Here is a 26,437-nt window from a genome sequence, read left to right as displayed (position 1 = left end):
CTTTAATCAGCACATTTCATCTTGAGGCCAGGATGTAGTTGGCTGGTTTCCTTGGAAATTCTGGGATAGGCATTGTTCTCAGGGATGTTCTGGGGGCACTATTAAAATATCTGCTTTCTGGTTCTAAGTCATTTGCAGAGATCCCCTTGTTAATTCTGTTAAAATCTGGCACTAATAAAACTTTTTCTTTTGGGCGGGGCAATGGGGGTTAACACAGCTAGTAAGTGTCAAGTGTCTGAGGCCAGATTTGAACTCAGTTACTCCTGAATCCAGGGCCAGTGCTTTATCCACTGTGCCACCTAGCTGCCCCAGTATTAAAACTCAGTGTAGTTTACTGCAGCCTCCTAAATTTGGTTTTCTGGTGATGTGGGGAAAACTAGTTCAAGTACTTTGAAGCTATAAGTGAGTTGATGTGAAAACACATCAGCTTAGGACCCTGTAATTCCCATGACACTTCAGAGAATTTATGTACCACCTGTGAACCCTTTGCTTGATATGGTTAGTATTATCTATAGAGTGAAATATAGTCATATTTTCTTTGTGTATATTTCCTCTGTATTTACCAAATAAACAGCATATCTTTTTTTTTTAAGTTAATTAATTAATTTTTTGGGGGGTGAGGCAATTGGGTTAAGTGACTTGCCCAGGGTCACACAGCTAGTACGTGTTAAGTGTCTGGGGTCGAATTTGAACTCAGATCCTTCTGAATCCAGGGCTGGTGCTCTATCCACTGCGCCACCTAGCTGCCCCTAAACAGCATTTCTTATACTGTGGTTTCCCAAAATTTACAATGAAAGAAAAATTAGAAGCCTACCAATAACATAAATAATTAAAAAAATATTGCTAAGAGATTTCTAAAACTAGATTTGAACTCAGGTTTTCCTGATTCATGTACTTTTATTTTTATATTTTTTTGCGGGGCAATGAGGGTTAAGTGATTTGCCCAGGGTCACACAGCTAGTAAGTGTCAAGTGTCTGGGGTCATATTCGAACTCAGGTACTCCACAGCACCACCTAACTGCCCTGACTCATGTACTTTTCAAGAATATTGTCTTAATGCCAACTACCAATTTTGTATTTTGCACTAAGTTCTAATTTACACCATTTATTTTAATAGGAAAACATCTCATTGTAAGTGAGATCACATAATTTCTGATTTATGACAATTCTGATTTAGTTTCTGGACAAACTTCAATCAAATCAGATCTGGATTTACAATAACTAATGATAACATTCAAAATCTCAGCTTTTCCAAGAGTCATTAGCTTCTAGCACCTCAAATTTTAGAACCCACTGCATTCTCTTTAACTAATTTAGCACGACCAATTATACGTGTAATATTCCACTCCAATTGAATTTTTGGTCTTGAAAAGGGGGAAGAGGAGCAAAGAAAGGAAATGTGTTTTCTGTTTTTTTCTCTGTAATTGTAGAGATTAATTTTCTTTGGGGAGGTAGGACATAAACACTTAAAAAAAATTTCTATTGATAGTTTCTGTTTTTTACTTCACCATTGTATCCCTTCTTTCTCAGAGAACCATCCCCTATGATAGTGTTCTTTGTAGAGGAAAAAAGTCAGTCCAATTTTTCTATAGATTGAAAAAAAGTCCAAAAACTGCTGTATGTAACAAACACCAATGGACTTCCTGCCTTCACAAAATGACGAATTAGTTGGAAGTGTCTTCTCATATCCTTTCATTTGACTTCCACTTGATTTTTTTTTGTGTGGCCACATGATCTTTATAATTTTTTTGCATTTACATTGTTGTAGTTACTTCTGACTTAATTCTGTGTCAGTCCATGTAGATCTTTCTGTGCTTCTGTTTTTATCACACACATCAAATCTTATAGCACAGTTTTATTGCATTGCATTCATGTAGAACAGTTTGTTTAGCCGTCCTCCTATTCTCCAGTTGATGGTCATCTACTTTGTTTCTGATTCTTAGCTATCACAAGAAGTGCTGCTATAAATATTTTGGAGTATATGGGGACTTTCTTCTTACCGTTGTCTTCTTGCCGTATAAGTCCAGTAATGGAGACTCCAGTTCAAAGGGTATGGACATTTTAGTCACTTTATTTACATAATTCCAAATTGCTTTCCTGGGGCATGTAGGTGGCACAGGATAGAGTGCCAGGCCTGGAGTCAGGAAGACCTGAGTTCAAATTCAGCGTCAGACACTGTGGAACCCTGGGAAAGTCACTTAACTATGTTTACCTTAATTCTTCATCTGTAAAGTGAGCTAGAGAAGAAAATGGCAAACTACTTCCATATCTTTGCCAAGAAAACCCTAAATGGGGTCATGAAGAGTCAGACCCAACTGAAGGAACTAAACAACAACAACAAAATTGATTTCCAAAATGGTTATACCATTTTACAATTCTACCACCAAAGTATGTGTCTATGTCTTTCCACAACGCCTCCAACATTGTTGTTATTTTTTGTAATTTTTGCCAATTTGAAGGGTATGAAGTAGAACCTCAGGATGGTTTTGATTTTTATTTCTTTTCTTAGTAATGATTTGGAGCATTTTTTGGTGGTTGAGTACTTTTCAGTTCTTTTTAGGACTGTTCTTATATTTTGAGCATTTATCTATTTGGGAGAGATAGTTGTAAAAGTATTTATTGAATCCATTCTGTAGAGCAATTTGGAACTATGCCCAAAGGGCTATAAAATCATGCATACTCTTTGACCTATTGCATCCAAAAAGAGATAATAAACAAAAAGGAGAAGGACCTATTTATAGCAGCTCTTTTATGTTGTCAAAGAACTGGAAATTGAGGGTGCCCATCAGTGGGAAAATGGCTGAACAAAATGTGGTATGTGATTATGATGAAATACTTTTGTGCTATAAGAAATGATGAGCAGGACAGTCTCAGAACTGCTCTGGAAAGCAATATTGTAAGATGATCCGTTCAGAACTTTGTTGTGTTTGTGCTTCAGGTATCCCCAGCAGACTTTTTCTTCTAGAAAGCTATGGCTTCTAAGGCCCAAACAAAATTCTTCAGCCTCAAGCTAGAATTCCCGCTGCATTGGAATGAATGAGGGATTTGGTTTTGATGAAAGCCTTTATTGTGTTCCTTGGGTCTGCCAGTAAGCAGAATAAACTCAGGTTCAGTTACTGGGGTCTTTTTAGAGTCTGGGTTTCCTTGACAATGGAGGCAGCTAAAGTTGTATGTTTAGCACATTATTTTTGTTTTGGAGAGTTTTGAGAGGTTGTGGGAACTGAAAAAATGTCCATCTTGCTATCATTTTTTAGAAGATGAGGTACTCTTGATAATTTTGTGGGGGTCCTTAGGTTTTCCTCAATAAAGAATTATATTCACACACAGTTCAGTTAGGATTAAAATGGTCTTTTTATTATGGTACTAGAGAAAGTGACCAAGGGCTGAGTCAGAGACTTCACTTCTAGGGTAGAAGGGCTTAGAAACATCTTCCTCCCTAAGGCAAAAGATTTTGTAGAGGATAGATGGCGTGACCACCTGAAAATGTAAAGATCCTTTTTGGGGGTTGGGGTGGGGAAAGCTTGTCATTCCTGAAAGTTGGGGGATTATTTTTCAGGAATGATGGTTCTGACCTCTGTCTCCTAGCTCAGGTCAGGTAGTAGCCCCACCTAAGTGACTTTCCTGCTATAGAATTTTATCTCCTTTACTTCTTCTTCTTTTTTTTTTTTAAGTGAGGCAATTGGGGTTAAGTGACTTGCCCAGGGTCACGCAGCTTGTAAGTGTTAAGTGTCTGAGGCTGGATTTGAACTCAGGTACTCCTGACTCCAGGGCCGGTGCTCTCTCCACTGTACCATCTAGCTGCCCCTCTCCTTTACTTCTTAGGTGTGTCCTTCCTGACAGCTAGTTGACCAGTTTAAACTTTAATAGTCCCTTGATTCCTCCATATATCTGTCCTGTTGTCTGGTCATCCTAAACCCCATATCAATTTTCTTCCACATTTGTCTAATTTTGGCAGCTTGGTTATTTGTGTACATCATTTTATTTATTGACTCCCCCAGGAACATTTCTAAATTGGGCACTTATCTTTTATATTGTAAAATTTAAAATTTAAATAAAAAAAAATTTTAATTACCTTTTCACCCTACATTCTAGCATTCCTCTCTAATTGAGGACATAAGGGGAAAAAATCATTAAAATACACACACTTAGGTAGTTAAAATACATTTTTATTTTTTCATATTGATCACATCCAAAATATATGTTTGATTTTGTGTTCTGTCCTTTACCTCTTGTCAATAGTATGTTTTAATTATTAGTTCTCTAAACTCTCAGTTGGTCACTATACTGCATATGGCATATATGGCATCCCCTTATATTCCCTTTTTTTGCCATCTAAAAGAATAATAGTTTTGTTTCTTTTGAGGTTTTTTAAAAACTAATCCCATGCTTAATCTGATCTTCTTCAAAGTCTCCTTCCCTTTCTCCTATTTCCCTCTAAAGTGGAATATATTTTTATAACCAGCGCTGCATGTGTGTGTCTTTTGTCTTCTGTTTGGTGAAAGATTTGGTGAAATCTTCTTCCTTACTTGTATTACAGATATCTACTTGTGGACACTGATTATGTGAGAGACTTTCCCCTAATCTTCTCTTCCTTGTTTCCTCTTCCTCAGTGTATTATCTGATCTTTTCTTTCCTTTTTCCCCCAATAAAATCATCAAAACATAACAGAAACCACCTTTCAGGCCTTATCACATTGTGTTCCCTCAGTGACTACTATGATAGGGTTCTGAGAGAATACATATATCATCTTCCCATATTTGAATGTAAGCACTTTATCCTTGTTTAGACCTTTATCAGTTTTCATTCTTTTTTATTTTTTTTAGTGACTTGCCCAGGGTCACAAAGCTAGTAAGTGTTAAGTGTCTGAGGCTGGATTTGAACTCAGGTACTCCTGACTCTGGGGCTGGTGCACTGCGCCACCTAGCTGCCCCAGTTTTCATTCATTTTTAACTTTTTATCTTTTTCTCACTCCTACATTTGAACTTTACAATTTCTACTCAGCTCTCTGCTCCTTGTAAAGCATATTCTTATTGGTCAGCTGAAACTGATTACTTTAAAGTTTCCAGTGATCTCTTAATTGCTAAATCAGATGGCCTCTTAGTACTAATCCTTCTTAACCCATCTACTCTATTTAACACTGTTGAACTCTCTTCTTGTATTTTTGTAGTACTGCTTCTTTCTGAGTTTTCCTCAATTTCTGCTGGCCCCTTTATTTGTCTTTAGTGTGACATTTCAGCTTCCTTTTCTAACTCATAAAATAGGAAAACTAGTGGAGGGATGAACCAATATAGGCAAAGCTTGGTGAGACATCCAATCGGAAAGAAATGTAAACATGAAAAATGAAAATATTTTTACACCTAACTTTTTGCCAGGTGGAAAACGACACCACATCATTTAGAATTGTTTTAAAATTAAAAAGCACTTGTTAAATGGTTACTGTATTCTAGGCCCTGAAGATGTAAATAAAATGTGAGAAATCCACTTGGTCTTTTATCTCTATTCCCCCTGGCAAAACATATCATATGTATAGTCAAGCAAAATAAATTACCACATTGTCCATGTCCAGAAATGTGTTCTGTATATCGTCTCTTCTTCTCAGGTTGGAAGTGTTCTTCATTATTTGTGCTCTAGTATTCATCTTGATAATTGCATTTGAGTGCTTTGTTAGAAAATGGTCCCCCCGTAACTGTTGAATGGAATACAAATATATCCTATATCAGCACCTTAAAAAAGCAAGTTATTTATTTATGCCTCCATTTATTTATTAATTTATTGATTTATGTGTTTATTTGATAACTGAAACACAAAACCTGATTTTTATTTGGCTCATTTTGCTCCATATTAGAACATTTGAGAGGAATAAGCACATATACAACAACATACCACAAGGTAAAGAATTATAACAAATCTTTTTAGTCACAGAGTTTTCACCCCATCAGGTTAAACAAATGCCTTCAAAACAACTGAATTAATCTGATAGATAGACATGCACCAAATAGGGGGACTAAAAATTTAGAAATTTTAAAGAGTTCATTCATGACATCTCCTCTTAAATAATGTTTCTTTAAATAGATTCTTCTGTAAGGTGAAGGACACTGAAATATGGAGGGTCATAATACAGATTCTTTGGAGTTGTAGTGAAATTAATTTGTATAATACAGGAGACACGGAGAAGCTATCAAGTTACTGTTGAGTCACTGAGCCATCTGAGCCTCCATTGGCCTGTGCTGTCTACTCTGTTGCTGTCTGACTTAACTTCTCCAAAAGGTTATTCACTTGTAATCAAATTGATTGAATCTATTTTGCCCATGTTGGCAAAGCCTCACAGATTTTGAAATAAACTATTCCATCAATCTGATCAATAAATCAATTCATACGGCCTTCAGTAGTCATCTGAGATTGTCTTTTCTGCCTTAGCTGCAGGGATGTCTAGTAGAACTCCAAGCTCTTCAAATGTAATATTATATAACTTGCTTGCTTGCAGATTACAAATTGTGTCCAATAACAGTTCTGTCGAAGATGCTGAAATATCAGCTGTAGTTGCTTTTTGGTGAAGCATCACCATAGCAGCAAATTCTTGAGGCTGATTTCCTCTGATAATCCTATCAAAATACATTTTCTTTTTTTTCTTTTCTTATTTTGTGGGGCAGTGAGGGTTAAGTGACTTATCCAGGGTCACACAGCTAATAAGTGTCAAGTGTCTGAGGCCGGATTTGAACTCAGGTCCTTCTGAATCCAGGGCTGGTGCTTTATCCACTGTGCCACCTAGCCGCCCCTAAGTTAATGTTTAAATTTAATGTTTTCTTTTTTATTGAACTTGGGGTTATTGAGTTTTATTGTTTCTGTCTCTACCCTATTTAGTCTTTCGTTGGTCTACCTTACTTTTTGTTAACCAAGAGCAAATGGTTTTGGTTACTCTTGCTTTTATAATATAGTTTGAAGTCCAAGAAGTACTCAAATTCCATTTGAATTATTTTGTCAAGTTCTATAAAATATACATTTCATGTTTTGATTGGTATGGCATTAAAAGGATAAATTAATTTTGATAGTGTTGTTATTTTTATTATATTGACAGAGTCCAGCCATAAGAACTGAATGATCTTTCCACTGTTTGGCTTTTTATTTTTTATTTTGAAGAACTAACTTGTATGGGGTAGCTAGGTGGATAAAGCACTGGCCTTGGAATCAGACACTTGACACTTGCTAGCTGTATGACCCTGGGCAAGTCACTTAAACCTCACTGTCCCACCAAAACAAAAAACAAAAAAAAGATGTAACTTGTATTTGAAACTGTCTTTTGTGTGTTTTGGTAGAATATTTATGTGTTTTATAATTATTTGGAATGAGATTTCCTTTTCAGTTATTGTAATGGAATTGATTTTTAAAGTACTTATTTTGTGGCATACCCTTGCTGAAGCTATTAATATCTTTGGCGATTCTCTAGGATTTTTCAAGTAAATCATCCATAATATAAATAAATCAGCAGTTAATGGGGATATCTCCTCTTTACCTTTATTTATGTCTTTAATTTCTTTCTTTTATCTTACTTCTGGTTGCTAGCACTTCCAAATAACTGCAGAGAGAGGGACATTATTGTTTTACTGCATCCCTGTTATATGAGATGCTTGCTTTTTTCTAAAGATAGATATTTTTGTGATGTTAAAACAAGGTTCTTCTATGCCTACATTTTGTAAGCTTTTTAGCATAAAAATGAATGTTGTATTTTATCAGTTTTTTTCTTATCTATTGAAATAATCATGGGGGTTTTGAATGTTTTGTTTTTTAATACAATTAATTGTGTTGGTTATTTTCCTAATGTTGAACAATACTGGTGTCAATCCAACTGGGTCATGATGATTTCTTGATAAATGCCTGAAAAGACTTAAGATTTTTTTTTTTTGGAGTCAGTGTTCATTAATGATGAACTCTAGTTCTCCTTTGTGTTATCCTTCCCTGCTTAAGGTATTAGAATTATATTTATCTCATAAAAGGATTATAATAGGTGCTTTCTTTCTTGCTGAGAATAATTTGTGTTCTTTTAAATTTATATTCTCCTATGAATCTGTCAGCTAAGATTTTACCTTGGTAATTCCTTTATAGCTAGTTCTATTTCCTTTTCTGAAACCAGGTTAAGATTTCTATTTGAACTTCTGTTTGAGTACTTTATAGTTTTTGAAGTAGAGTATTACTCTACTGCTTTGGTCTTCTCAGTTTTGTTCACATCTAATGTACATAGTAGGTTTTGAATTTTTTTTTTTTGGTTTTTTATTATTTTATTTTGCTCAGTTGCTTATTTTTTATTTAATTTCCTATCTTCTACTTTTTAATCAGTTTAAGAGTTTATCAATTTTATTAATATTTCAAAGAAATAGCTTTTAGTTTTATATGTCACACTATAGGTTTTTCCAGTGTTATCTATTTCTCCTACTTTAAAAAAAACTTTTTTGCTTAAGGTTTATTTAGTGGCTTTCTAATTTTAAAAAATACATATTTAGTTCATTAATCTTCTGTTTTTTTCTATTTTGTTAATATATGTTTGTAGGCATATGATTTTTCCCCGAAGGACTGCTTTAACAGCATCCCAGAAATTTTGGTATGTTGTTTCATCTTTATCATTTTCTTTCACATAATTATTAATTATTTTGTGATTTGTTCTTTGACCCACTCATTATTTAGGATTTTATTATTAAGTCTCCATTTGGGTCTGTCTTTTATTTGTGGTTTCCAATTTGATTATTATTTTTATTACTTTATTGTCTCTAAAAGATGTACTTGGTATTTTCGCCTTAATACATTTGTTTGCATATTTCTCTGTAAAGGTTCTTTGGGTTTCTGATAAATGCTACAACCCTATTTCTGAGATGCTTTCTTTGAAAAAAAAATTTTGCTTTGATACATTTCTTAAAACTCAGTTTTACTTTACTTTCAATTACAAATTTTCTCCCTTCCTTCTCTCTCAAGTATGTGACTCTGAGAAGGAAGGAAAAAAACCCAAAACAAATATGTATAGTCATTCAAAACAAATTTTTGCATTAGCTGTATCCCCCTAGAGATTTCCAAACAAGAAAGAGAAGAAAATAGGTGTTATTCCACATTCTCAGCCCATGCTTGTATATATTTAGGACTTATTCACCTCTTTTGCATTTATCTCTTTCACTGTCACTGCCACCCAGATAGCTTATTCATCAATCAGTCTATTTCTGACATCAGATTTTAATGTATTTTACTTAATTACTCTCTGGGGTATTTCTGAAGGGAAGGTCGGGGTACTGAGTGTTGTAGTATTCCAGGAGCTCAGGGAATGGCTTTTGCTTCCAGAGTGGTCTGATCCAGGGCAAAATATGATTCAGTTCTGGATTTGTGTCTGAGCAAGAGTAGATTCTTGCTGGACACCACTCCTATTAGCCAGCTGGTTCAAATTAGCCAGCTGGTTCAAATTGGCACAGTTGTTAGTACCTCCTAGTTTGGAATTTCTGCTCAGGTTATCTCTGCCTTTGTAGGTTCAGTTTTGTTGTAAATAGGATATTCTTCTGAGCTAAATTTCTTAGGTCAGTGACCTGGAACTGGGTAGTTAGTAGTTATGAGTCTAGGATCCCTTCTTATCCTCTTCCCCTACTACTTTTCTGTAGGGTTAAATAGATTACTCCACCCAATTGGGTGTGTATGTTATTTCCTCCTTGAGCCACTCTGATGAGGTTAAGGCCTTTGAGCTAATTCTGTTTTCTTAAATTTTTCTTCCTCCCTCCCTCAACTCGCCCTATGAAATTAAGCAATTCAGTATATGTCATACATGTGCTGTTATGCAGAATAGCTTCACCGTCCTCCAAAATATTTTGCTTTTTATAGTTCCCTGTCCCAAACTTCCCTTACCTCCTTCTACCCTTCTCCCACCCTCTCTTATCTCCGCCCCCCCCCCCCTTTTCTACAGGGAAAAAATATATTACCATACCCACTTGAGTGTGTATGTTATTCCCTGAGCCAATTCTGATAGTAAGGTTCACTCACTGCTCTATCCCTTCCCCTCCCTATCAAGCTTTTTTCTTGTTTCCTTCATGTGAGCTACTTCTCCCCATTCCACCTCTCCCCTTCCCCCTCCCCCAGACTATTCCTCCTACCCATCAACCCTCTTTTAAAGATGTCATCATGGGTTAGCTAGGTGGCACAGTGGACAAAGCACCAGCCCTGGACCCAGGAAGGCCTGAGCCCAAATCTGGCCCCAGACACAAGACACCCTACTCTGTTCGCCCCACAAAGAACAAGGATAAACAAAAAATGAATGCTTTACAGATATCATCTCTTCATATTCAGTTCAGACCTGTGTCCTCCTGAGGCCAAATTTGAACTCAGGTACTCCTGAATCCAGGACCGGTGCTCTATCCACTGCGCCATCTAGCTTCCCCTCCTTCATCACTTTCATTTCTCTTTCCATTCTTTCCTCCCTCTCTCTATATTTTCCTTCTTTCTCTCCTACTTTCTTTTCAAAATCCTTTTTGAGAGCTTTCATGGCCTGAGACCAGTTCATATTTTTCTTGGAAGCTTTGGATGTATGGGTCCTGAGGTTGTTTTCCTCTTCTGAGGTTGCACCTTGATCTTCCTTGTTGCTGAAGAAGGATTTTCTTTGCTTTGCTCATCTTGATGTTTTTTACTTGACTTTTAACTCCCCACTGGGGGGCCCTGCCTCTAGTCCACACTACTGTCCCCAGCTTCAGAGGGTCCCAGGTATTTTGTTTTGAGGGAGGGCGGGTTTTTCACTCATCTGGTCCGAAGATAACCTCAGACCTACTAAACAACCAGCAAAGCTGTCTGTGCTGTGGTTCTTATCTTTGACAAGCCCATGCCCCTCCCTCACCTGGGCCTCCCACTGCTCAGGATTTGTTCCTGGTTCCCTGCTGGGGAGGGACAGCTGAATTCATCCCTAGGAGGTCCCGCTGATACCCCTGCACTTTCCCTCAGCCAGCCGTTCTACTCTGTTACCTGACCACAAGCTCAGTTCCAGAAGACATTGGTGCTGCAGCTAATTCAGAGGCTGGGGGGTTAAGTTCCTCAGGTGTGGCATGCCTGAGGTCTCTGTTGGCACAATCACAGTGTTGGACTTTACTTGTAGCCCAGCATGGCCCCCTTTAATCTATCTATGGCTGGAAAATAATCTCAGCCTGTGTTTTTGTGGGTTTTTCTAGTCCAGGAGTTCTTTTATTGCTGTTTTTGGGGTAATTGTATCAGGAGCTCTGTGTGTTTAATATCTTTCCTCCGCCATGTTGGCTCTGTCCCCTCTAGTGTATTCTCTATGTCTGTTTTTGGAGATTTGTGGAGAGAAACTGGATTATATTACTTCTTACTACTCTGGCAACTTGACTCCCTTTCTTCTCCTTTTTTTTTCCATTAATAGCCTTGACATGTTTTACTTTTTCCAGGTGATTTTATTATTTTTCTAGTTCTTATAATAATTTCATGGTATGATTACTATGTGTGTGTGGTTGTTGGTTTGTTTTTTTGGGTTTTTTTGGGTGGGGCAGTGAGGGTTAAGTGACTTGCCCAGGGTCACACAGTTAGTAAGTGTTGAGTGTCTGAGGTTGGATTTTAACTCAGGTCCATCTGAATCCAGGACCAGTGCTTTATCCACTGTGCCACCTGGCTGCCCCATAGTTGTTGGTTTTTTAATGTTTATTCTCAATTTATCTTTCTTCTGTAGCAATTGCTATAGCAACCTAGCATATCTATTTACTTTTTTTTTTTTTTGGTGAGGCAGTTGGGGTTAAGTGACTTGCCCAAGGTCACACAGCTAGTAAGTGTTAAGTGTCTGAGGCTGGCTTTGAACTCAGGTCCTCCTAACTCCAGGGCCAGTGCTCTATCCACTGCACCACCTAGCTGCCCTAAATATTTACATTTAATAGTAATTTTAATAATCTGTGTCCTTGGGGGCAACTAGGTGGTGCAATGGATAAAGCACTGACCCTGGATTCAGGAGGACCTGAGTTCAAATCTGGCCTCAGACACTTGACATTATCTGTGTGACCCTGGGCAAGTCACTTAACCCTCATTGCCCCACAAAAAAACCAAAACAAACCGCCCAAAATAATCTATCTCCTTGTTTTGACTTTCTGGTTATTTCCTTTATGTAAATATTGGCTCAGCTTTAGACAGAAAAAGTATATGTTAAGGAAAACTTAATTTATTTTTTTTTTGTAACTTAATTTATTCTTCTTTTATTCTTTTTAATATTAATGGGTATTATAACTTGTTGTAAGCACTTTCTAAATCTCTTGATAAAATACCCTATTTTTTGTTCTTGTTATTAATTTTCTTTATATTGAACCACCTCTTCATTGCATGTATAAATTCAAGCTGGTCATAGTATTTAATCTTTTGAAATGTTGGTATGGTTTCCTTAAAAAAACATTTTTGCATTAGTTTTCCTTTGTTTTAATGATCAGTGGTTTAGGAGTACAGACCATATTTGTATCACAGAATAGATTTTGCAAATAGTTTTGTACAGTTAGAATTAATTGTTCTTAAAATATTAGAATTTAAAAAATACTAGGATTAACTTTCGAATGCATCTGGTCCTATGGATTTTCCTATTGAGACCTCATTTATGGCTTGTTTGATTTTTCTTCCTAAGATAGGGCTAAATAATAAAGAACTCTTCTTCCTCTTCTGTTGATCTTTGTAGTTTTTAATTTTGTAGATATTCATCCATTTCATTTAGATTTCATTTTGTTGGCATGTAGTTGGACAAAATAGTCCCTACTAATTGATTTTAAACTGGTTGTGAATTTACATAAAAAATTTTTGATGTTTATAATTTGTTATCTAGTGACTTATTAATTCAATTAATATTGCAAGTATTAAAAACTAGTTCTAGTTTCATTTAATTACTTTTTTACTTTAAATTTTGTTGATTTCTTTATTTCATATTTTCTATTTTGGTATTTAATTGAAGGGTTCTTAATTTGTAGATTCTCTAGTTTTTTACTTGTATGAACAATTTGCTGATCTTTTACTTATTACTAATTTATTTTTATCTCTGAAATTTTGGTTTGTTTTTCTTACATTTGATAAAAAAATTTTAATTTTTTCCTATGATTTGCTGTTCCACCTACCCACATTCTTTAGGATTAAATTATTTTGTTTCCAGTTAATTTTCAAACTTTGGTTCAAAGGTTCAAAATTTATTGAATAAATTTTTTCTTGCATTTTGTTCCACTACAGGTGCTTTTAGTATTTTTGCTTTTCTGGTTTTGTTTGTGATGTTTTTATGTCCTAATGTTTTTTTTTTGTGAAGAAGTTATGCTTACATAAGGATAGGTATATTCCTTTCTATTTTCATGTACTGTTTTCCAAATGATGATAAACATCTTTAACGTAAAAAAAATTTTGTGTGTGTGTGTGAGACAGGGTCAAATTACTTGCCCAGGGTCACACAGCTAGTAAGGGTCAGGTGACTTGCCCAGGGTAACACAGTAAGAGTCAAGTGGCTGATGTCAGATTTGAACTCAGGTCCTCCTGATTGGTGTCTGTCTGTCTGTCTGTCTGTCTGTCTGTCTGTCTTTCTTTCTTTCTTTCTTTTTGGTGAGGCAGTTGGGGTTAAGTGACTTGCCCAAGGTCACACAACTAGTGTTAAGGGTCTGAGGCCGGATTTGAACTCAGGTACTCCTGAATCCAGGGCCGGTGCTCTATCCACTGTGCCATCTAGCTGCCCCCCGATTGGTGTCTTATCCACTGCACCACCTAGCTGACGCAGCTCTAACTTTTTATAGTTTTTTTTTTTTTCAGATACTCAATTAAAAAAAAAATTTTTTTTAAGATTTATCTAGGGCTTAGGGGGTGAATTGTTTTACTAGCTTTCTCTTTTTCACTGATTTAACTTTCCCTTTCAGAATTCAGATATTATGTTATTTGGTGTACCTTTCAGCAAAATGTAATAATGTAATTTTCCCATATGTTTCTATTAAATAGGTCTATTATTACAGTTGCTTATTAAATACCTATTATGTTACAGGTAATATGCTACGGGATGGGATTACAAAAAAAGAAAGTCCCTACCCTCAAAGATATTAGTCTAATGGAAGAGACAACAAGCAAATACACATACAGCAAATATCCACATACATGTATAGATATATGTATACACATATAAATAGGGTATAGAGGAAATAACTGGCAGATGGAAGACATTAGAATTAAAAGGAGTTGGGTAATATTATTACCTACCTATGTAGGTGGGACTGTTGGAAATGGCACTCAGTAGAGATGAACCCAAAGAGTGTGCCAGGCTTGTAGGACAATAAGTAAAAAGTGCAGAGAAATGGTGTATCTTGTATGGAAAATAGCAAAGAGAACATAATCAGTGGACTAAAGAATATGTGGTGTGTTGGGGTAGGGATGGATATAGATGGTAGATGGAAGAAGACCAAAAGGGTTGGTACTAAGTAATGAAGGGCTTACTTTACCAATTTCTTTCTTTCTTTTTTTTTTTTGCAGGGAAATGAGGGTTAAGTGACTTGGCCAGGGTCACAGTGTCTGAGGCTGGATTTGAACTCAGGTCTTCCTGAATCCAGGGCTGGTGCTTTATCCACTGCGCTACCTAACTGCCCCCTGAAGGGCTTATTTTAGCTGAAGCATAATGGTTTCTTCTATAGCTTTAACTTATAGTTTTAACTCTGTGTGTATTTGTTTCAAGTGTGAATTTTGTAAACAGCAAGTCATTAGATTAATAATAATAGCTAATGCTGTTCTATATTCCATGCACTGGGCTAAGCACTTTATAAATATTATCTCATATCATCCTCATAACAATCCTGGGAAGGAGGTAATACTATTTATCTCCATTTTATAGTTAAGGAAACTAAGGTAAACTGAAGTTAAATGACTTTTGCCCGGGGTAATACAGCTAGTAAGTGTTTTGAGACAGGATTTAAAATCACCCAGGCTTAGTGATCTATCCACTTTGATACCCAGCTGTGCTGTATTTCTCTTATACTTTTTCTTCCCTTTGTTTCTTTTAAGAGTTCTTTATAGATCCCTTTCTTAATTATTCTTATTTTCTTGGCATACACCTCCCCCTCCCCCCCTGCTCACTCTCACCCACACTCCCTCTATCCCTACCAATGTCATTAATCAGTTTGTTTCTGGTTTCCCTTTTGGGTGAAATCTTTTTTTCTTTCTTTCTTTTTTTTTTTTTAGTGAGGCAATTGAGGTTAAGTGACTTGCCCAGGGTCACACAGCTAGTAAGTGTTAAGGTCTGGGGCTGGATTTGAACTCAGGTCCTCCCGACTCCAGGGCCGGTGCTCTATCCACTGTGCCACCTAGCTGCCCCAATTAAAAAAAATTTTTTTTTTTTAATTTTTGGTGAGATAATTGGGGTTAAGTGGCTTGCCCAGGGTCATACAGCTAGTAAGTGTTAAGTGTCTGAGGCTGGATTTGAACTCAGGTCCTCCCGACTCCAGGGCCAGTGCTCTATCCACTGAGCCACCTAGCTGCCCCGAAATCTTTTTTTTTTTTTAAACCCGACAGTATATATGTATAGATGTGTATTCTTCCTTTGATGAGTTCAGATGAAAGTGATATTGAAGTTATCCCTGATTCCTGCCACTTTGACTTGTATAGACTTCTATTTTCATATTCTAGTTATGTGACAATTTTTCCAAGTCTTCTCTCTTCCTCCAGTCTTAGTATATTTGATTTCCCTTACTTTTCCATTCTTTTTTTTTTTAAAGATCATCAAACCTTAATTAGAATCATTCCTAGGCACTCCAAGTAGATGTCTCTAAGATCCCTAAAGGTGGTAGTGTTCTCAGGGGCTTTTTGTTGTTGTTCATTCATTTTCAGTTAGGTTTGACTTTTCATGACCTCATTTGGGGTTTTCTTGCCAAAGATACTTGAGTGGAAAGATGTATATGAACTGATATATAGTGAAGTAAGTAGAACCAGAATATTATGCACAGAGAGCAATATTGTCTGATGAAAAACTGTGAATGACTTGACTATTCTCAACAATACAATGATTCAAGACAGTCCCAAAGGACTATGGATGAAACATACCATCCACCTCCAGAGAAAGAATTGATATTGATTGAACACAGACTGAAGCATGGTATACTTTATTGAAGTCTTCTTATACAAAGTGACTAATATGGAAATACTTTACATAATTTTACATGTATAACCTAAATCTGAGTGCTATTTCAATCCTGTGTGATCTGTTGTGTGTTTGCAATTTTTCTTCTGGCTACCTGTAGTGTATTTTTTCTTGGAAGCTCTAGATTTTGTCCAGAATTTGGGGAGTTTTCGTTTTGGGATTCCTGGTGAATTCTTTCTATTTCCATTTTGCCTTCTGGTTCTCAGAGACCTAGACAGTTTTCTCATGGAGACATTGCTTTTGTTTGGTTCAGTCTAAATTTTGAAAAAATTTGTTGCTTGAGCAAAGTTTTGTACTTCCTGTGCCAAACTGTTAATTCTTTTTCCCCGTTATTTCTTCTATAGCTCTCATTTCTTTTTTAGTTGTTTGCTTTAGTACTCTTTTTTTTTTTTTTTTTGTGAGGCAATTGGGATTAAGTGACTTGTGTTAAGTGTCTGAGGCTGGGTTTGAACTCAGGTACTCCTGACTCCTGGGCCAGTGCTCTATCCACTGTGCCACCTAGCTGCCCCTGCTTTAGTACTCTCATTCCATTTATAAAACCACTTAATTCTATTTTCAGGATGGGCTTGCCTTGGTATGAACCTATTATTCTTTCCCTTGTGTAAAATCTCTCCTTGCTTTCAGATGTGGTTGTTGATGGCTAATCCTTTTACTTGGTGCCTCCAGAAATTTTGCTATCTCTGTTTCCCAAATTTGCTAGGAAAAAGAATCGAATGTGACTTGTCTTGGATTTGTCTGATAGAATTTGCGCTTGTTCTTTTTCTAGATCTATTTGGAGGAATTTTTGATTCTTCAAATTTTATTTTTGGTGGGGCAGGGACATGATCACTTACTCTTTCTCCTGCTTTACTGCCTTGGCCAGTGATTCTTAAATTAGCTCTTTTTGTGGTGACTAAGAATTGAAAATTGAGGGAATGCCCATCGATTGGGAAATGGCTGTACAAGCTGTGGTATATGATGGTGATGAAATATTATTGTGCTGTAAGAAATGACAAGTGGGATGAAATCAGAGAGCCTTGGAAATGATGCAAAGTGAAGTGAAAAAAAAACCAGGGCAACATGACCATTGTGTGATGATCAGTTATGAATAACCTAGCTATTTTCAGTAATACAGTAATCCAAGGTAATACCAAAGGACTAATGATGAAAAATGCTGTCCATCTCCAGAACTGAAGCATATTATTTTTCACTTTATTTTTGTGTGTTTTTTTTTCCTCTACAGCTTCTTCCACAATGTGAATTATATGGTGATGTTTTACATGATTGAACATGTATAGCTTATATAAAGTTGCTTACTGTTTCAAGAAGGGGGGAACTGATGAAATTATGTGTTTTTATCTGAGGCTTTGTTTATGGGAGCTCTTTGTAGTTATTCTTTTATTTTGGATTTGTCTTGAGCTTCCCTGATACTACTAATAGAGGTTTATGGTGGGATTCTTTTTGTTGTTGTTGCTTATGCTTCTAATTTACTTTCTGACTTCAGATTTGATGTTAGAGCTGGGCTTTTGGGGAGCATAAGGTCCTCTTGAGAGCTTTTACTATTTCCTTGTGATACAAATTTGTGTTACTCAAGGGTTTTAAGAATACTTCAGTCTGGGGACCTGTAAACTTTCATTGCTTTCAAAGTGCTGTTGTCTGGGGCCTTCTTTTCATTGCCCTCCTGAAAATTCTGCTCTTGTGTATGAGATGCTTCTTGGCTTGACCGTGGTTGGACTTAGCTGCCACCACGGTTACTGCCCCACTGGAGTAAGAGAAGACCTGGTCTTTTGTATCTTTACAAAATAAAGGAAGGGAAGGCAATTACAAGGCAAGGGGAAGCAAAGACTGGGGCTGGATAACTAAGAGGGGATCTTTCATAATTGGGTATCAGTAGGAATTTGTAGCATCCATCTATATCCCGGATAGTATTGCTTATTGGCATATTGGGTCATGTCCTGCCCCAATTCATACCTGAGATAGGAGAAAGAACTGTATTTTTTGGTCTTAGGGGTTGGGATGTTAAGGTTTCTTGGGGTCCCACTGTATTCCCATATAACATGTCTAACTTCTGAAATTTTTGTTTATCTTTTTCTGAAATTTATTATGTAAGAAGGATATTAAGCACCCTATTGTAATTTTGCTTTTTTTCCCCTGTGGAATTTTCTTAAATTTTTCTTGAAGTACTTCCACGGTATGCCACGTGGCGCATTGTATAGTAAGTATTGATAGTGTTTCATAATGATAATATGTCAGAATTGAGGCAGGAAATAGTCAGTCCCTTAGTATTGATGGGGTTTGGTAGTAGCAAAATGATGGAAGAAAGGAGGTTGACCTCCTTTTTGGGTGGCACATGTAAGGAAATATAACAGTTCTCACTTGATTTTATTTTTCACAGCATCCTTATAAATTATATAGAGCATAAATTACATGTTGGTAATCAACAATTGATATATGGAAATTAGATATGGAAAGTTAATTGATATGTAGTCTAGTTTTTTTCTGTTGAATGAACATTATTTTCATATCTTCATTATGGATTAGCTTGGTCTTTATAATTATACAGAATTCAATTTTATGTATAACAATAATTTTTCTTTCACCTGATGTGTAATCACTGTTATGTTATGCTTTTCTGAATACTTACTCATCACTTATTATTTTGATAATGAAATAATATGCTATTAGACTTATGTATTACTGTTCATTTAGCCATTCCACAAATGATGGATGTTTACATTGTTTCTAGTTCTTTGCTTCTACCCAAAATTCTGGTATAAGTATTTTGATGTGTGTGTATATTATATATATATGTATATAGGGCCCTTTTTTTTTTTTTTTTTTTTTGGTTATTGACCATGGGTGCTTAGCAGTAGAATCTCTGGGTCAGAAATGCATAGACATTTTAGACACTTTATTGCCAAACTGCTCTTTTTACAAACCCTCCAATATTGACTTTTCTTAATTTTTATCTTTCTTAATTCTCTTTTCATTGTTTCTAACCGTGATTCTTTTGTTTCTCTTTCCTTCTGTATAGTCCCCAGGGAAAAGCCTTTCGTTCCAAGGTGGAATTGATTGCATACTTTGAAAAGGTAGGCGACACATCTTTGGACCCAAATGATTTTGATTTTACAGTAACTGGGAGAGGAAGCCCTTCCAGGCGAGAACAAAAGTCATCCAAGAAGCCTCAAACTACTAAGGCTTTGGGGCTAGGTAGAGGGAGAGGAAGGCCCAAAGGAAGCAGCACAGGAAAATCTAAGGCAGATGATTCAGAAAATGTTCATATTAAAAGGGTGATTGAGAAGAGCTCTGGGAAGCTCCTGGTCAAGACTTTTCAGCCTTCACCTGGAGGGAAGGAAGAAGGAGTTGGGGCCACCACATCTGCCCAAGTCATGGTAATCAAACGACCTGGCCGGAAGCGAAAAATTGAGACAAATCCCCAAGGCATTCCCAAGAAAAGAGGCCGCAAGCCAGGGAGTGGGATGGCAACCACTTCTGCTGAGGTCAAAAAGAAAACAATTAAAGAGTCTTCCATCAGCTCAGTGCAAGAAACTGTGTTGCCCATCAAAAAGAGGAAGACAAGGGAAACAGTTAGTATTGAAGTAAAGGAAATGGTAAGCCCCTTGCTTTTGTCAACAATTGGAGAAAAGAGTGGCAAGGGACTAAAATCTGGGAAAGGTTCTGTTTGTAAAAGTAAAGAAAGCAGCCCCAAAGGGTGGAGCATCAGTAGCACCTCACCTCTGAAAAAAGAGCACCATCATTATTTAGAATCACCCCAGGCTACCTCAGCATTGCTCCCATTATCTCCTGAGAGTTCTGAGGCAAACGGAAGCTCTTCTCAGTCCAAGGACTTGAGCAACAAAGATGAGAAGATGCAAAAAGAACAGCCTGAAAGTGACAGCTGTATAAAAGAATCCATTAAAACACAGCCTGCTACTGCACCTATAGATAAATATAAACACAGGGGAGAAGGAGACCAAAAAGACATTGTTTCATCTTCTATGCCAAAGCCTAGTAGAGAGGATCCTGTGGGCAGTCGGATGTCTGTAACAGAGAGAGTTAGTTGATTTTAAGTTACATAGATTTAAAAACAAAAAATAAAGGCAGCTGTTTCATCTTATGGGTAGGACTCTGACAAAGCTTTCCAAGTTAACTGAAATAAAAAGTTTGTGTTTTAGTTTTCTCAGCACATTTAGAATTTTATGGTTTCTGGGTAGAAATAATTGTGGATGTTTCCTTTATTGACAAGCACAGTCAAGTTGAAGACTTAAATCAAGCCGGAAGCAGCTTTGCACTTTTGTATAATAGTACTCTGTACTACCAACTAGTATAATACTTCAAGTATTTTGACATATGCCAATTCCTGTTCCATTATTAATCATCTTAAGAATAGGGTGGAATATGAGTTGTCATTTGAAACATAATAAATTAGGTCAGTGGAACTTGTATTTTTAGCATCAGTAATGTCCAGACCTGAAGTTTTTTTGTTTTTGTTTTTTGCAGGGCAGTGAGGGTTAAGTGACTTGCCCAAGGTCACACAGCTAGTAAGTGTCAAGTGTCTGAGGCTGGATTTGAACTCAAGTCCTCCTGAATCCAGGGCAGATGCTTTATCCACTGCGCCACCTTAGCTGCCCCCAACCTGAAATTTTAAAACTTGGGGGATGAAAATTAAATTTTAAAGAAAATAAACAGTGACATAAAGTCAGACCAACAGTAATTAAAGTAAAGCAAACCTTATTTGTTCTCTTCTTCCTCAGAATTTTTCACAAATGAGTGGAAACTTTTTTTTTTTTTTAAACCTTCATTTGGTGCCCTCATCAGAATAGGATTTTTGATGAGCCACTAGACATTATGAGTTGACCTAGAAGAGTGCCTGGAAGCCAGGTGTGATTGTTTATCTGTTCAATAGATATTTGGAACTTAAGAAATCCAGAATAGATATAATATTATGGGAATATATGTAACAGGACCATATATAAGCTTCACTAGCGCTTATAAATGAATTCCATAAAGAAATGGTTAAAATATTTTGTGGAAATAAGCATCAAGAGCAGATTAGGGAAGAAGGGAATAATAGCAATTTATGGAACAGTGGTCAACTTTACAATGAGAATAAAGTTCTTTCAGTTCTTTTCGAAGTCTACTTGTACTATTTTTCATATTTCCCTTCAAAACAAATCAACAGATGCTCTGACAGAAAACCTACCTAACTGAACAGCACGTCATTGTCATTTAAGCTGATTGTATTCAGGTCTTATATTTGTATATATTTGCTAATTATGTTAAAGCAGAATAAATACATGGAGTTCCCATGATGCTTCAAAATTCTTAAATATTGGCTGCAGTTTTATAGCATTAGTCAAATTCGTTTTCCTTTTTTTTTCCTTTCTATTTGGCTTCAGTGAGGGTCTTTTTGGTTAGTTGCACTCTAAGCAGGCAGGAATTCCCTACCTACTTCTATTCTATGGGACTTTGTACTTGAAGCCTGACTGGCTTATTTGGATAGATAGAACCTAGTTTTCATTCCTAGTCCTCACATTTTCAGTACGCTGCTTGTATAATGGAAAAATTAGAGTAACACCTTCATTCAGATAGTCTCTGATTATGGCATTATTCATCTTGTGGAAAAGAAGTAGAAAAAGTCAAATGTGGAATAAATTGGACTTTGCATTGGAAATAATAAATAAGGTTGTACCCTATTAAGTTAAGATGTTTAGAAGGTCATTGTATAGATGTCTACCTTTGTGTTCGAAAATGTTTTGTTTATGACTTACTAAACAGAATCACCATTAGGTAGAAAAGTGGACTCTTAAATATATTAATTAAAAGTTGTCACACATACACATGGACATGCTAGACATAAGTACTAAACAAACTGATGAACATGTAATGTGACTTTTAGCTATCTATGTTTCAATTCTTTAGCATCTTTTTATATTGTTCATGAATGGTTGAAATGTAAAGAAATTGAAGTGTTTTCCTTGTGTAATTTTTTTTCTTTGCTTTTGATTCTTCTGCAGTGGAAAAGTAATTGCCCTTAGAAAGGGTAGCCTTTTTAACTGTCTACCTTTATTCCCTTTCTTTATTCTTTTTCCCATGGCTGTGGGGGTTAAGTGACTTGCCCAGGGTCACATAGCTAGTAAGTGTCAAGTGTCTGAGGTTGGATTTGAACTCACATCCTCCTGAATCCAGGGCAGGTGCTTTATCCACTGTGCCACCTAGCTGCCCCCTCCTTCATTCTTTAAGGAAAAAAATCTAGACATGTTTTAAGACTTTTCACTTTTATTCCTTAAACATTGAGTTAACATTATCTTTCAAAAGGACACCTACTTCTGCACTTTAATTTTTCTCTTTCAAAACTCTCCAATATTGGGAAGAGTTCTTATTTTTTATTTATTAGTATAGCTTTTGCTTATTTTTAAGATACTCTTATCCAAAACTTTAATCTTATGTCAACACTTATTATCAGTGATTCAGACCAGTATCAAAGTATTGAAATTTGTGTTTTTAGAAAAAGGCTTTTCAAGTTGAATCCTTTACTCTCCCCCCTGAGTGGGACAAAATGACCACCTACTCAAAATAAATACCTGGAGTCAGAGAGTGGAAGTAGAAAAGAAAACAAAATTTCTTTCTTTCTCAAGAAAGGGCGCAAACCTGAATATGGCAAGTGCTCTGCACAGGTTCAGAAGAAAACCGTATATACATTCCTAATGCACCACCCCCTCCGACCCCTGTCTGACTCCCATTGGCTGTTTGTCGAGACTGTACCATCTACACAGAACATCTAACCCAATCAAGAGAACAGGGGATGGAAAGTTATATAACAAGATGCAGGTGTCTCTGAAACTGAACAACAAAAACAGGGTGCAAGTGTCCCTGAAGTTGAATAACAAAAAACAGGATGCAGGTGGCCCTAAAGTTACATTAAAGAAACAGGATGATGATGTTCCTAAAGTTAAGTAACAAAAACCCAGATAAACACAATACAATCTGAGAAAAAAACACTTTCCCCCCATCTCTCATACCTCCCCTCCCCCATTTTCCTTCATTTCTCTGTTTCTGGTTTCTTACTCTTTTCCTTTTTCTTATATTTTCTTATATTCCTTATGTCTCTAGTTTTAAAAAAAAAGATCATAATCCAGTGGCCTTTCCCAGAATTGTGTTTTGTGTGTCAGATCAAAACAATGCCAGGAGTCCTGCTTGGTTAGAGATTATAGATTCTCTGTCTCATTTCTCTTTGTACATACACATATATGTACATATTGTGGGGCACTTCCTCACTAGTTCTTCAAATACTTTAAATGTCTTTAAAAGTTAACATGCATTTAAATTTCATTTCTCCACTAATGCTTTACTAAAGAGTGCAATTCTAAAAGTATCATTAGATGGAGTAAAAATACATATAAGATTACTAATAAGCAAGGTTTCATATTGATTTTTATTTTGGTTAATAGATTCTTTGAAACCCATGGCTTTTTAATCAATAATTCAAGAATTCATTTGGATTTATATAAAGTTAGGAAAAGGGGTCTTTTTTTTTTAATCTCTTTGGAGTAAGCTTTTCAATCTAACTTGCTTTCAGGAGGTTAAGATCATTTAAAGTTTCAGTCAGTGAAAAAGTGGAGAAATGATACTTAATGGGATGTTTATTATCAGTTGAGACACTTACAAAGCACTCACTTAGCATAGTTACCCTGTACAAAGTAAATGCTTTATAAATGTTAATAATTGCTATTAAAGACAAGTAAGGTCCTCAGATAATCTAGTATTCAGGAAATACCCTCAGTGTCTACTAGTGTTTTACAGAGTGTGACTTAATATTGCTTTTCTGAGCATTAAAAATCTAAATATACTTTGAGTAAGAAGTTACCAAGTTCCTAAAAATAGTTTAAAAGTAACTGAAATCCATATACCTTATTCTATACTTTATTCTAGCCTGATCATTTTAAATTTAATTTCTTTCTGGGCCTCTTCCTTCTTCTAATTATTCCTTGCTACTGATGTAGAGAGGTGATCAAGAGGGCAAAGAATGATTTTCATACAGAAAGTTTTGGGTGATTTTAGAATGCTATTGTATTTGGAGAACATAGAACACCTTAGATTTATTTACATGAGATTTTGTGCCAAAAACTTAGTTGCCTCTTTAAGTTTCAGTTCTCAGCATTTCTAATACCTTCTTACATAAATAAGACTTAGATAAGACTAGAAACTCATGAATTGGTGATTTCTTAGCGATGGAAAATAATTCATCAGGATATCAAATTTGAATTTATAAATATTTCTATTATATTTTGCTCTGTATTGCTATGTAGATGTTGAGGTGTGGTCTCTTGATTTACAGTGACTTGTATTGATTTGCTTGTTAGAAGTCTATCAACCTATCAAGCTTATGCATAGTAATTCTACAATAATTTTAAAAGTCAGTTTTGTCACAACTATTCCTTAGATGATTTATTGAATCAAAACTTTTTGATGATAAGCTTCATCAAAATTAACTGCATGTCCTTGAATGGTAATTTGTTGGCAATAGCCAATGGAATTTGCCAATAAAATTTGCCAGTGGTTTATCTTTGTTTTATAAATAAGGAAGCTGCCTTAGAAAAGTCGATTAATTTAATTTGCAGAACTGGTTTAGTAATGCAATCAGCACCAAGCCTGGTTTCCAAATGTGTTTTCTGTCTTCCAAAAATTATGGCACTGAACAATTACAAGCTGAAGTGAAAGAGGAAAGCCTAATACAGTTAAAGTCTTGAGGTAGCAAGTAGAATTAGGTCCATTGAAGAATAATCCTTCCAAATATCTAGAAATTGTGCCATGCTGACCTGTATATGTACTGATTTCTTCAACTGCCTTCCCATCAAACAAATTTTAATGTGATTTATAGTAATGTCAAGGGGGAACCCATTGGTGGGGGTCCTTTAATATTCCTCTTTAAAGAATTACACTCTTTCACACACATCCAATTAGAATAAAATAGAGAAAGCCACCAAGGGGAGATGGTTCAGAGAGACCTGATTCTCTGAGATACCTATGTCCTCAAATGAGAGGTAGTGGTCCAGACTTGCAGAGTTATCTCTGTCCCCTGGCACTGATCAGGCAGCAGGCACTCCTAATAGGGGCTTATCTCTCTTACAGTTTAAACTTTAATAGTCCCAAATTCCTTGCTATGTCCCAATCCCATAACAGTATCTTGCTTAACCTTTTTTTTAATTTAAAGGAATTTTGAATATTCCAGATTTAACACTTTATTCATAGTGCCCAATTTAATTCAGATTATGACTGTTATTGTTTAATCATTATTACCAAGATCATGACAAACATTGGTTTTTTTTTTTGTTTTTTGGTGAGGCAATTGGGGTTAAGTGACTTGCCCAGGGTCACACAGCTAGTAAGTGTCAAGGGTCTGAGGCCGGATTTGAACTCAGGTCCTCCTGAATCCAGGGTCAGTGCTCTATCCACTGCGCCACCTAGCTGCCCCCCAAACATTGTTTTTTAATTTAAAATAGTGAGTTCCAGATTTTATTCCTCCTCTTCCCCTTCCTAAGACAGTGAGCAGATATAGATTCTACATGAATAATTATGCAAAACATTTCCATATTAGTCATTATGTGTAAAAAGCCCCAAGTAAAAAAGAAAGAAAGTGAAAAAAGGCATTTTTAAACTACAGAAATAACTAATACAAAACAAAGCATAATTTGAGAGATTCAGGCTCATTTTCTTAATTCTGCCTTATATTTGCTCTGTCTAGACTGGTCAGCTATAATCTCACTCTTTCCTTTTCCCCCACTCTCTTTTTCTGTCTCTGTCTATGTCTCTGTGGCCCCCCCCATTCTTCCCCTGCATTCCCCAGGTTATGAAAGGGATCTTTTAGAACTTTTTGTTGTTGAGTCATTTTTCAGTTGCGTCTGACTCTGACCTTATTTGGAATTTTCTTGGCATAGATATTGGAGTAGTTTGCCATTTCCTTCTCCAAAACATTTTACAGAGGGGAAGCTGAGGCAAGCTGGGTTAAGTGACTTGCCCAGGGTCAGTTAACACAGGCTAGTAAGTGTCTAAAGCTACATTTGAATTCAGGTCATTTTGACACCAGGCCTCACACTCTATCTACTGCATGATCCACTTGCACCACCCACCTGTTCCCAATTTGAAGTGAGGGAATTTATATTGTTTTTTGAACACTGGTATACCTTTTTTTAAAACCAACCCAGACTGTATATTGTAAATGTTATGTGCTTATTCTAGGACCACTTCTTATGTTTAACATCTATGGTGATCTCTGGTGCAGTATTGATTATTGGGTAGATGTATTGTCTTCCTACTTTA

At 36.1% G+C, this 26,437-nt stretch overlaps 1 protein-coding gene across 5 annotated transcripts in view; it reads left to right on the top strand.

Moving 5' to 3' along the window:
* Positions 1-26,026, top strand: part of LOC122733580 (methyl-CpG-binding protein 2-like) — a 49,664-nt gene extending 23,638 nt beyond the window's left edge. For 2 of the 5 annotated variants that reach the window (XM_043974097.1, XM_043974096.1), the window contains 2 exons: positions 8,543-8,593; positions 19,152-26,026. In XM_043974097.1, coding sequence (XP_043830032.1) covers positions 8,543-8,593; positions 19,152-20,181 — 1,081 coding nt within the window. In that variant the 3' untranslated portion in view covers positions 20,182-26,026. Of the gene's footprint in view, positions 1-1,943; positions 2,051-8,542; positions 8,594-19,151 lie in introns of all 5 variants that reach the window. The other 3 variants (XM_043974099.1, XM_043974098.1, XM_043974100.1) reach the window with 2 other exon arrangements.
* The last annotated feature ends 411 nt before the right edge of the window (positions 26,027-26,437 follow it).

The sequence above is a fragment of the Dromiciops gliroides genome, chromosome X, assembly GCF_019393635.1.
Source record: "Dromiciops gliroides isolate mDroGli1 chromosome X, mDroGli1.pri, whole genome shotgun sequence".
Lineage (NCBI taxonomy): Eukaryota > Metazoa > Chordata > Mammalia > Microbiotheria > Microbiotheriidae > Dromiciops > Dromiciops gliroides.
The sequence above is the reverse complement of the archived record's forward strand: the minus strand, read 5'-3'. Positions and strand labels throughout refer to the sequence as shown.